Source organism: Perissodus microlepis, chromosome 23, assembly GCF_051167445.1.
Source record: "Perissodus microlepis isolate ML-2025 ecotype Zambia chromosome 23, ASM5116744v1, whole genome shotgun sequence".
NCBI lineage: Eukaryota > Metazoa > Chordata > Actinopteri > Cichliformes > Cichlidae > Perissodus > Perissodus microlepis.
In genome coordinates, this window is record NC_140482.1 from 33,731,201 (window position 1) to 33,743,641 (window position 12,441).

General features: G+C 42.8%; 1 protein-coding gene across 4 annotated transcripts in view; it reads right to left on the bottom strand.

The window, feature by feature from the left end:
* Positions 1-12,441, bottom strand: part of LOC146361887 (cyclin-dependent kinase-like 5) — a 53,207-nt gene that overhangs the window by 5,115 nt on the left and 35,651 nt on the right. For 2 of the 4 annotated variants that reach the window (XM_084920453.1, XM_084920455.1), the window contains exons 8-17: positions 11,323-11,413; positions 11,011-11,200; positions 7,349-7,429; positions 6,379-6,545; positions 4,502-5,540; positions 3,977-4,078; positions 3,471-3,576; positions 792-915; positions 474-579; positions 176-298 (exon numbers count right to left, since the gene is read on the bottom strand). In XM_084920453.1, coding sequence (XP_084776579.1) covers positions 176-298; positions 474-579; positions 792-915; positions 3,471-3,576; positions 3,977-4,078; positions 4,502-5,540; positions 6,379-6,545; positions 7,349-7,429; positions 11,011-11,200; positions 11,323-11,413 — 2,129 coding nt within the window. The remainder of the gene's footprint in view (positions 1-175; positions 299-473; positions 580-791; positions 916-3,470; positions 3,577-3,976; positions 4,079-4,501; positions 5,541-6,378; positions 6,546-7,348; positions 7,430-11,010; positions 11,201-11,322; positions 11,414-12,441) is intronic. The other 2 variants (XM_084920456.1, XM_084920457.1) reach the window with 2 other exon arrangements.

The following is a 12,441-nucleotide window of genomic DNA, read 5'->3' on the forward strand; positions in this document are numbered from 1 at the left end:
CTCGTATAGATGGATCCAGCTGGTTTATTGATTCATTCACTCAACTCACCACCAGGAAAACCAGGCTTAAAAATCACACATTAAAACAGTGTTGACCAATGCTGTTAAAGCATGCAATGTTAGATGGGTGACACAGAGGCAGGAGGTGAGTAGGATAGTGTAAAACAGCATGTACCATGGGAGAGGACACTACAGGGAGGACTCTCACAGAGGAACTATGCTTTATGTTATTCTTTGGGCTAAACAGAGGGAAAAGACATTTCTTGATGACAGGAGGCCTTCCATCAGGGACTTCCATCTGTAATTACAGAGGCACATGACTGGTGGTAGAGGTAAACATGATGCACATGACAACAACAACAACAATAAATGGTTTTATATTTCTGTAAAGGTGCCGATGAGGCTCATAGATGGGAAAACACTGCATCCGCATGTGGGCGTAAGTCCTCAGACGTACTTCACACACAACATACCATCTGAGATTTCTTCTTTTTCTTCTTTATTGCTCTGAAGAAACCCTGCTTCTCCTTTTCTTTGGAAGGCTCAGAGGCATTCAAGACTACAGTATCTGGGCCAGTCCTGAAATAAAAACAAAGAGTAATGAGCGTGATGTCTCGGCTAAAAAGTTTTTAACTCCCAGTAAGAATTTCTGTTAAAAATGCCACGTCATGTGGCCGGTGTGAAACTAAATCTGACGGTATACTGTTCTGACAGCACCACAGACAGCGAAGAGAATAAACGCTGCTTTTGGTGTGAAACTATTTTCGGTCGTGGTTAGAAGATATAATTACCAGGGGTCAAACGCCGGCTGTCGTTTGGAGTGATTCGCCAAACTGCCGCCGTCGCCAGACAAGCCCGAGCCCCGACTCTGACCCCGGCTGTCATGGAAGGAGTTGTCTGGCCGGGGAGACGGGACTGTTCAACAAACACAACAAATGGGTTAATTTACATCCAATATACAGAGAAATAAACACATAAACACAGGTCATTAGATGTCATAATTCTAGCTCTGACCCAAACATATATCTAAAGTTTAGGCGGGTAATACAAATAAATTACGATTAAAACATAACTCAAGATTTCCAAAGATACACAACAAAAAACAGGGAATAAAATTAAAAAAAGAGCTGCAAGTATCTAGAAATTTATACCATAACTAACAGTGATGTAGACTTTAACAGCTGTGACAGGTCGGCTTGGCTGTAACATGCCGTGTAAACATCGGAAATTGATTGGCACACGCAAAAGACCTCAGCGAACTGAAAATGTAACAGACTGCAATTGTATCAAACTTGTGCATTTCGCTAATGCGATCGATGGTGTTCTGTTTCGATTAGATGTTTTACTTTTCTCTCTTTTGACCTTCCTCTTCCTTTCAATAAAATTACCCAATTTTCTTCGGGGCCAACCTTCGGGATCAATAAAGTTTATTGAATTGAATTGAAAGTGTTCCTCAAGATTTTTCTCCAAGTACGACTTGACACACCAGTGCAAACAACAATGGCGCCCACAAAGGCTCCTGTGCAGTTCCATAAGTTAGACTTTAAAGCAAATTCATACACTAAAGTAATCGTGTGTCAAACTCAAAGTTTCAAACATTGGCTGCCCCCCAAAATGCCAAAGAAGCGAATATAAAAATACCCTGATGGAGTTTTTGTGTCCCTCGTATTATGGAAATGGACTAATGCCAAACAATGCACAAATTTCCACATGGTTTAACTCATTTTCAGCAAACCAGATCTTATTCCATTTTAATGCTAATAAAGTGGCACGCACAGGTGTAGCATTATATGTATGTGAATGAGTTACGTGTGTAGAGCAGCAACGGTTAGCAACAACTATGGCGAAGTCCTGTTCAGACCACAGACTGTATAAATGTGAAGCAAAGAAGTGCTTATTATTGCATCCTTTCTGCTTGTAAAAAGAAGTTTGGCCGTACTGAAGTCTATGAGGAAAAAACAGCCCTTTGGATCTTTACTGCGCTTGGTCTAAATTCCATTTTTGTCTAATACAAAATCATTTTGCAAGTCATGGTCCCTTTTAGGAGGAATAAGCCGGGTAACATTACCAGAAAGGCAATAACGCTCAGCTTAAGGCTTCGCAAAGGGACGCTCTTCAATTTTCAGTGGAAGATTCTGCAGTGCCCAAAGGCAACCACATTCAGAAACACGCTTGAAGAGTCTGCATCACACTTTTGTCCCCAACAATCACAAAATCATCCCAAAGCTGAAGTGACTCCCTGAGATATCTAAAGGAGAGCGTCCAGTTGACCGTAGCGGTGGTACATGCAGTCTTTGCTAGCACACAGTGTGCTCACCACCTACTACATTTCGCCCTGTTTGGCTCACTGTAATTTCACCTTCTTCCTCAAGATTATACTCCAGTTGAAATGTCACTATTGTGATACAATGGAGCCAGTCCTCATGTCTGAATAGCCACACATGGCTTGGTCTTAAAATAGCTGCTGCCTCAAGGACACTACTTTAAAGAGGAAGTTGAACACATTAGCATCAGATGTTCTTTCCATTATAGCATACTGTGCACTCCAAAACAGTGGCAAGCACATCTTTTAATAAGTTATCTCAGTCAGTCTGCGTTACTGTCAAAACTCTTAAGCCTGCTTTCAGCAGCTTCCTGACATATTGTAATTAGGTTTGAGTAAAAAGTTCCAGGATGGGCTTAAAAGAATGAAACACGATTCCTTTTGATCAATCTCCTGTTGATCATCCTCTTGTGCACCACTGGATCATTTTCAGTGCTGCTATTACTTTTAGATCTCTGTCTCCTTGTACTTCTGCAATGTGTGCTGAATCTCCTCCAACATGTCAAAACTGTGATCCTTTAACTTGACTTTAATTTTTGGAAAGTGGACAAAATCACAGCGAGGCAAATCTGGTGGAAATGGCTGCAAACTGCTTAGCTGTCGCTGGAAACCCAGCTCTCATCGCCAGCGGTTATCTTGTGAAATTCCAGTCGGTTTGAAATACAAGTTTTGTGCTCTCTTCTCAAGTTTGAGGTGTGTGATGAAATAGCCGAGTGCACAGTGGAAGCGGTAAGAACAGAACTTCCAGAGAGTGGGCTAAAAATAGCAGCTGTCTGGACATGCCCGTGAAGATGACCTCGAACTGGAGATCAGCCAAATTTAATTTAGGTAAGGCTTTTGATTTTGAATGGGCCCACTGCCCGACCGTTTTAATCAACTGCTATGAAATCTACAGACATTAGAGGATGAAGATCACTGAGTCTGGTGATAAGATGGCTATTTTTAGTTTTGAGTGAAACAGCTGTATTTCTCTCTAACTTAGTGTAGACATCTCACGAATCTGCAATAATATAATAATTCTCTATATAGCAGCAGCTGATCAGTGATTAGTAAAAAATAATATTCCCTCCAGTGATGTGTCTGGAGTTAATCTTTCCCCCCTTACTGCAGCAATGAAAGAGAGAAAGCCACAGCTGATTAAACCAACCTCTGTAGAAGCTGCCCACCCGCCTTGGCATGGATTCGCTGTAGATGTTGCGGTTCTCTTTGGAAGAACCCCCATCTTCTGTTTGCTGGTCATGATATAAGCCAACCTGAGTCACAACAGAGAAACTCATGACATAAAATCTCCGAGGCTGCCTGCTTTGCATGCCTCTCTGTCTGAAACGATACCTTTATTTACCTGAAGGGACAGAAAAATAAGGTGGGGGCGTATTGATTTATGATTGGTCGTTATAATAAAACATCTGTGCGGGCTATAAATGAAGCCCAGAACTGAAATGCGATGCGATGACGAGCTCGACTGCGCTACCATAAGAAGTCACATTAGAGGGAAGCAAAGCACACAGAGAAAATGAAGAGGCATCTGATGCAGGAGAGACAGAGAAAAAAGAGAAAGAGAGAGCAGTTCATGACAGCAGTATCCACCCACATCCGCGCGCTCGGAAGACTGGATGTGGGTGGGGAATGGTGGGTGCAGGCAGAATGTCGGACCTCGCTTTTTTTCCGCTGTGTGTGAAAAGATGCGGTGTTGTCCCTTGTGGAGTCCCTTATTGGAGGTCTGCTGTGGGTGACCTCAGTGGGTGCCTGTTCGTTCTGTTAATGGAGACATGATGAAGCATGAAGTGAGCTCAGCATTGCAGCACATACAAATACACACACGGTATATATATACTATATGTGTGTATACAGTATATATAAATATACGGGTAGCATGATTCACTGCATGTCCTAAAAAGAAAGCCACACTCTTAGCACCTCAAATGTTCACAGATGAAGCTGAAGCTATGCTAATCCTGCCTTTCCAATTCATTACAAACCTGGGACACAAGATCTGGCTGAGCACCTAAACACACACCATGTTTTCAGACGCCACCAGAATAAGTCCTGGCTGCGTCACTGGACAAACTGAGACTGAGGCAGAGCCGTCCAACAAAACCTGGTGTAGGCATTTGTTATGATTACATCCTGAAGGCTTTCCCTAAAGCTGGAGAGTTTTGATGTGGGCTGAGGACTGACCCTGCTCATGTCTTCTTCTCTGGAGGAGCCCCCAGAGTGGCGAGGCAGTGTGCGGTGCTGCAGCTGTGGGGACAGGAGCTGGAGGCTGCTAGCTCTGGTGGGTATTCCCTGCCCGACCAACAGTCCCTCGTCTCCCCCGTGCGTCCTCTGGTGATCCCTCCGTACGTACATGGAGTGGCGGTGTGGCCTCTGCTGGGAGGAGAAGGGGCTGGTGTATCCCTGACCATAAGACAGAGGGTCATGTGGGGCAGAGAGAGAATGGGAATGGCTCCTTTCGCTCTCCCCGGGATCCAGGGAGTCTGGTGACTTGGACTCCTCTGAAGTTTTATGGCGGGTGGAGGAGCGCCTGTAGGAGGAGTCCAGAGTGTTGCTCTCTCTCTCTGAGCGCATGCTTCCTCGGCCACCTGTGCCAGGTCCCAGCCTCTCCACTCGGCGGGCCGCTGGGCTGCCCGGAGCTGTGAGGTCGAGGCAGCTGGAAGGAAAATAGCGAGACGTGGGTTCATCTGCATAAAGATGCACATCATTTAAGTTCCCCACTGACTTGGCATCGCTAAGCGTGCCATAGCTCTTGGACAAGTTCAGGTAGGCAAACTTAGAGGAGGATGGCGTGGAGCTGTGGGACTCCATGTAGTTGTGTCGGCTGTGTTTGTCCCCTGACTGAAGCGTGTTGGTCTTCCCTTCTACAAAAGAGTGGCGGTTCTGCTGTGAGCGGAAGTTGGATTTGAGGTACTTCGCCCCTGGGCCATCTGACACCTTGGACCCCAAGTTCATCTCAAAGTCGCCCTTGGACTTGGTCTCACCGGGGCTGAGCAGATGAGGCAGGTTGCTGCTGGCCAGGTCCATGCTGCAGGCGGTGGAGTGGTTGAAGATCTGCGGCTGGTAGTTCTTAGGATGCAGTGTGGGGCTGAGGTTGATGGCTGCAGACATGTTGCCGTTGAGAAAGCTGTCGTTGTTGGGGTGGAGGTCTTCATGTCGGGGTAAGCTGGAGCACTCTCTGCTGCTGGAGCGGTGGCTTCCTGAGCTCTTTCCCCCATGGCTCCTAAGGAAAAGCAGAGACAAAAACATGTAATAATGAACTCAGTGGCAGCAAAGGTACCACTTACTGCATTTAATAAGGAAAGGTGTTCCACAGGGATCAATTGCAAGACCCCTATTCTTCCCAATACATATGAATGACATGAAACCTGCAGTTTATTATGAGCTTTTTTCTGTATGTCGATGATTCATCCCTGGTGGTGAGGGTGTTTGACACAGTGGATTTTTTAGTAAAGTAGAGTGGATGTTAAGTATACAGCTAAAAGAGTCTCACTTGATGCTGTCACATTATATTGTCACTCGGTGACTATCATGGCCAAACACTGCAATATAAATTTTAAAAACATCAGCTATTCATTTTTATTTGTTGGATGAGGTTTGGTGTAAGTGCAGGGTGATGGAAGAATATGAGTAGCTTAAAGTACATCAAAACCTCCCAAAAGACTAGATATAAAAATCTTAATTCACTGTTGTCTTGGTAATATGAACAGCAAAGAAAAATGAAGTGATGAAAATGAAAGGTTTCCAAAAACAAGGTCTTTATTTTAATATGTAAATAGCGTTAGTTAAAATTTAGGAAACAAAAGTGCACAGAACTTTTATTGTTAAGTATGGGGGTGTTTATATTACTATAATGGGTTGTTGTCTGTAGTTTTCTGAGATGCAGAATAATTACAGACTAAACCAGACAGACAATATATGAATTATCCTGAAATAATATAGTCAAATGTTGCTGGATGGTGGCTGCTGATTAAAAACATCTGGCAGCATTTGTTCATGAAACGACCCATTAATACATCTGCACTGGCAAGCTTTCCCCAAATATAGTGCTCACTGCTGACCTGCTGGGAGTAGTGTTGTCTCCGTGGTGAGGTTTTCTCTTAGAGGAGCGTACAGGTGTGGGTGTGGGTGGCCCAGGCCGCTCCACCATCCGCAGGGTCTGGAAGGCGTGGTGGTTCAGGCTCTGCTCTGTGAGAAAGCGCTCGGTGGGGTTCAGGAGCAGCATGTTCTAAACCACAAACCACACAGATGGAGCCCGTGAGCGCTGAAGACACCCCGAACATGCAGACCTCTCAAACAAACCGAAACAGTCGTGCTACTATGAATCATCGCCATTATCATAAAAGTCAAGCTGCTGCCGCATTTAATTGTGTCTCACAGTCACCAAACGAGCCAAACAATGATGCGAAATGGGATTTGTGACATTTGCTTTTTCTTACCCAAATAATGTGTTTAATAGTCTCTCTGAACTCACTTTAATGTATGAACAAACTCAAACTGAAATCTGGATGCAGCTTTGTTTTTGAATAACACAAATATACAGTGGAAGCTACATTTTGGGTCAACATCAGAAGCTCTTTGGTAACCGTGCAGCTCTGCGTTAACGATTAGCAAACAAACTTTATTAAATTTTATCTGAACTCAACACAAGAAAGCCCGATTAGTTCTTAGAGACGCCTGTCCTTGCTTAAGTCAGTCCTGAGATGGCATCATCATCATCATCATGTTAGCTGTGAGTCATTATCTGCTGGGAAAAGCGCAAGAGCACAAGCACAGCCTACATTCTTGACATGGAGCTCCTGTTTACAGTGTAGACACAGCAATAACAGCAGTGGAACCAGGATATGAGCTGAGAGATGCCGAAGCAGGGAGGAGGCACCGTGCAGTCACGACGTAAACACCGTGATAATGATGCAACTATCAGATGTCTAGTTTATGAAAATTATTGTGGTTAACTGGACGTTTTCACGATACTCTGAAAACAGACAAAAGTTAAGAATAAAACCATTAAAGTCGCTCGGCTCGCCTCACCTTCAGCAGGTCGAGCAGGGCTGCGTCGATGATTCCCAGGTATCTTCGCTCCAAGGTTTGAGGGTGACTCACAGTAGGAAACTGCAACATTAGCAGAGACAGTGGATAATGGTACAGTCAAAAAACATTCATGTCATAAATAAGAAAATAATAAGCTTTGAGAAAACCAGTGGATGATTCGGTGGTTCGGAAAAGCTTTCTGCAACGCTCTGTTTTAGAAACAAGAACCCACAATTTCTCTTAATCATTAAGTATGAAAAAGGATCCAGGTTACTGTGAACACATGAAAACACTTCGTTTCACTCCATATAGTTCCACTTGTCCACAACTTCAAGCAGTTGCTCTATGCCCCACATGTGGATAACCACCTTGATGATAACCATCATAAATAAGTGGAAAATAAGACGCTTTTACTAAACAACAGCATCAAATGTCCTTAGTGATCGATCGTCAGTATGAGAGTATCCTGAGGTTAAAGTGTCTTCCTCTTTTAGAGACCTGACCATATCAAATGTTAATAATGCTATTTACAATGGGGGAAGTAATTATTTAAACCCTTGCTGAATTTGTAAGTTTGGTCACTTACAAAAAAACATGAAGAGCCTCTGATTTTTATGGTGGTTTCATTTTAATGGACAGAGACAAAATCATGGAATGAATGGAATCAAAGGTATATGACTTATGGTTGTTTCTTAGATTAAAATACATGGGGTTTTAGTAGGCAGCACAGAGGTGCAGTGGTTAGCACTACTGCCTCAGGTTCTGGGTTTGAATCCACTGACCGCCTGAGGCCTCTGTGTGTGGCGGTTGCATGTTCATCCTTGTCTGTGTGGGTTTTAGATTAACTGGTGACTCTAAAGTGGTTTCACTGTAGGTGTGAAGTGGATCAGAGGAAGATGGATGAATGTATGGATGGAATTATAGTTGAGCTGTACCATCCCTCCCTGAAAAATGATTGCCCCCCTGTTGCTCCCCTGTCAGTGTCACTGAACTGGAGTATTGTTAATCCAGCAGGGGATCAAAGTATAAACAGGACCAGTGGTGTAACGTAACAAGTACTTCACTGAAGTACAGTTCTGATGTACTTGTCGTTTTTTTTAAAGGTATTTTTATGCTATACTTTCTTCTACTCCCCTGTATTTTCAACACCACTATACATATTGTCCCTTGTACTCCAACCTATTTATTTTAAAGCTTTACTTATTTATTATATTGGATATTTTAAAATATAAAACTGCTAACGTATCATGCTGTTATAACAGATACAGCCACCCAGGAGTATTTCAATTCAATTAATCTCCAGCTGCAACACTATGGTGTGCAGCATTATTTAATCAGGACCCAATAAGATCACTTGCATATTAAATATTTTTATTTTAGACACCTTCATCGTATTTTAAATTAAACCTTCCTGTTATTACTTGAATGTCTTTATCATCTTTACTTCAGTAAAGAGTCTAAATACATGAAAGTTAAAATATAGTTCAAATATGATTGTTTCTGAAGTAAGTTTTCATGCCGGAGAGCACAAGACTTCTGGAACAATGTCCTTTAGACAGATGAGAACAAAATCGATATGTTTGGCTAAAATGCACAGCACCATGTTTGCAGAAAACCACTACCTCATAAAAACTATCAGGCATGGTAAATGGCCTGTATTTGTATAGCGCTTTACTTAGTCCCTAAGGACCCCAAAGCGCTTTACACTACATTCAGTCATTCACCCATTGATGATGGCAAGCTACACTGTAGCCTCAGCTGCCCTGGGGCGCACTGACAGAGGCAAGGCTACCAGACACTGACGCCACCAGGCCCTCTGACCACCCCCAGTAGGCAACAGGTGAAGTGTCTTGCCCAAGGACACAACGACAGAGATTGTCGGAACCGGGGCTCGAACCGGCAACCTTCCGATTACAAGACGAACTGCCAACTCTTGAGCCACGATCACCCCGTATGATGATGATGGTGAAGGGGTGATGATTTGGGCTCGTTTAGCACCCACAAGACCTGGGTACCTTACGGTCAGTGAGTCGCACATGAACTCCTCTGTATACCAAAGTATTCTAGAGTCAAATGTGAGGCCATCTGTCCCACAGCTAAAGCCTGGCACAAACTGAGTCACACAACAGGAACACGATTCCAAGCAAGATTCATGGAAATGGAATGGTCCAATCAAAGGCCATGTGCTGTGTCTGGACCTTAACAGAGCGGATGCGTGTAAACCTCAATGAACTTAAGCAATGCTGTCAAGAAGGATAAAAATCCTCCACAGTGACACTAATTACTTCACCTTATTGCTAATAAAGGTAGCTGACAAGCTATCAGTACATAGGGCTGCGCATGACCCAGTGTTTTCTTCACCAATTCACACTCTGCCTTATTCTTGGTCCCCTGAATGCTACCCAATAAAAAAGAAACTCCTGGAATTGTAGCCCTATCTTGTGAGTCCTTGTTACCTTATATTTTAATATCAGTGCTGTTGTCGAACATCGTTTACTTGTTGTCTCCTGTGACAGGTTTGTTTGTATCTCTGTATAATCGGATTTGATATTGAAGAAATCTTTTTCTAAGCTTGATTGGAAAATCCTGTAACCATGACAATGCTTTGGTGAACTCTTTTAGAAATGCCCAAATACACAACTTGTGATTTCAACCACGTGCAAATCCTCCATTGTCAACCTTTCATTTCTAATAGAATTTTTCCTCTGAATATTTTGAATTTGCTGTTTGCAGGGGGAAAAAAAGAGTCCAGAAGCCGTTCTTTTTACATCACACATTTCTGAGTGTTACAGAAAAGCACATCGTAGGTGGGAAACGTGATGAAACAACCATCAAGCGTCCTCTGTTCACTCAAACGTGTTGTGTGGTTTCTTGCTGGTCTGATTTATTTTAATAAAAACAGCATGCGTGTTTCCATCAAACACTATTTCTCCCCTCTCGTGGTGTTAATAGGATGATCTGACTGTGAGCGATAATGTGCAGGGATCAGCGAAGTTTGCAGGATCTCATTTAAACGACAACAAGCACATAAATGTGGAGGTAGAGCTTGGTTTTTTTCCCCTTGAGCGAGTACTAACAATAGCAGGCGCTATTTTTTTTTTAAGAAACAGACACGGCCAATGTGTACCTGTCTTTACCGGAGCAAGGATTTTACTGAGGAACAACAACTTGAGTATTTAAGAGGTGGATAGAAGCTGAAAATTCAAGGTGTAGACCGTAAAGCGTTTTGCTTATTATGCAGCTTAATCAAGAAGTGGTCTTATCACTGGGTATTCACTGCCAGGCATTCACAGAGGGGGAGTTTGCTAACTAATAATTAAATCCTGGGTTGTGGGAAGTGAGGCGAAGGGAAGGACGACCCAGGTCTGCTGCACTACCAGCCTGCCACAGAAGACTTATCACAGCCTTCCTTCACAGTGCATACAGGATACATGATACACGATGAGTCATTGTGATCCAGTCAGTCACGGCACAGCAAACTCAGCCAGAAAAAAAAAAAAGAAGAAGGAGAAGAGAGTGTACAGAGAAAATAAATAAGGGAAGAAGAAACAGAGGAGGAGGAGGCCTTAAGAGACAGCAAAGAGAGAGAGGAAAGAAAAGCAGTGATAAGAGCAGCATGGAGGGATGGGTCAGCAGAGTATGGGGGGGGGGCCTGAAGTTACCCTCAGCCCGTGGAAGCGAGGGTTGTTATAGAAGAGCTTCATCTGCTCTGGTGGCAGGGGTCCCAGCACTTTCTGGATGGTAAAGAGCTGGTCGATCTCGCTCTCTCCCGGGAACAGCGGCTGCCCGTCACTCAGCTCTCCTAAGATGCAGCCCACTGACCACATGTCCACCGCCTTCCCGTAAGGAGCCCTAAGACCGCAGATTTAAGAGGGTGGTGAGAGGCCACGCATAATGAGAGCTAATAAGAATTTATGTCAGTGTGGTGACTGGACAGAGCTTAAAGGGAAAACGTAAAAAAATAGCAGGCGTACCCGAGCAGGAGCTCCGGAGACCGGTACCATCTAGTGGCCACATACTCGGTGTAATTGGCGTCAGTCCCCTCAGAGAGATTACGTGCAAAGCCTGGCAAGAGAAGACAGAGAAAGCAATAGGATATGATGAGGAGCTTTTAGTTATGCTCCACATGCTGAGAAACCTAAAAATGAATTTCAGCTGACTGCCTCTCTGGACGCTCATTATGCTTTAAAGCTTTGACTTACAAAGTAGTTTGTAAAGTTAGGTCAGAGACGACGCCAGATGTGATCTTTTTTTCCTGAACACTTTGACAGCAGCAGATCCTGCCTTTTGAATTCTTCAGCTGATTAATGTGAGATGCTTTTTTGGCTGCACAAGCATCGAAGCACACCTTTAGAGCCTCTAGCTCTCTTACATACATATAGACACGTTCCAGTTTAATATTCATGTTGGTATGTTTTATTGCCAATTACTCACATAACCAACAGATACAGGGTGACTGCATCTTCAACATTTTTTGCAGCTTGTCTGCACTTTGGCACTCGTGCATTTAGCTTATTCAATTATTTGAACTGTTTTAGTTTGTTTTCCTATCAATTTGATTACAGTTTTCAAGAACAGTGCTCAACATGCTGGGAAATAAGTTTATTTCCAATCAATCTGAGGGTTTTTTAATAATATGACTGTTACTGTATATTAAAATAGCTGCCTTCTAGGATTTCTAATTATGATCAAATAATATTAAAAAGTATCCTAATTGAAAGAAACTTCTTCATTCCACATTATATATGGTATAATGGAAATTTATTAGACCCCCACCAAATGTGAGGTTTATACCACAGCTGTCCTAAATTAACAGTATTAGTAATTACCAAAATGGTTTTTGTGCTGGTATCACTAGTATGCACAAGCCTTTTAATCAAAATGATTCTCTTACTGCTAAAATGTAATTATTGTTGTCATCCATGCATTTTCTAATTCAATGTTTTTCAAAAAGAAGAAAAAATAGTAAAAAACATTTTTAATTTATTGATTAAGATACCAAATTATAGTTATTTACTTCCTGGAGACAAAAACTAATTTAAGCGGTTGAGTCTTATGCTTGATTAATTTCAGTGAAATTTTAATTAAAATTA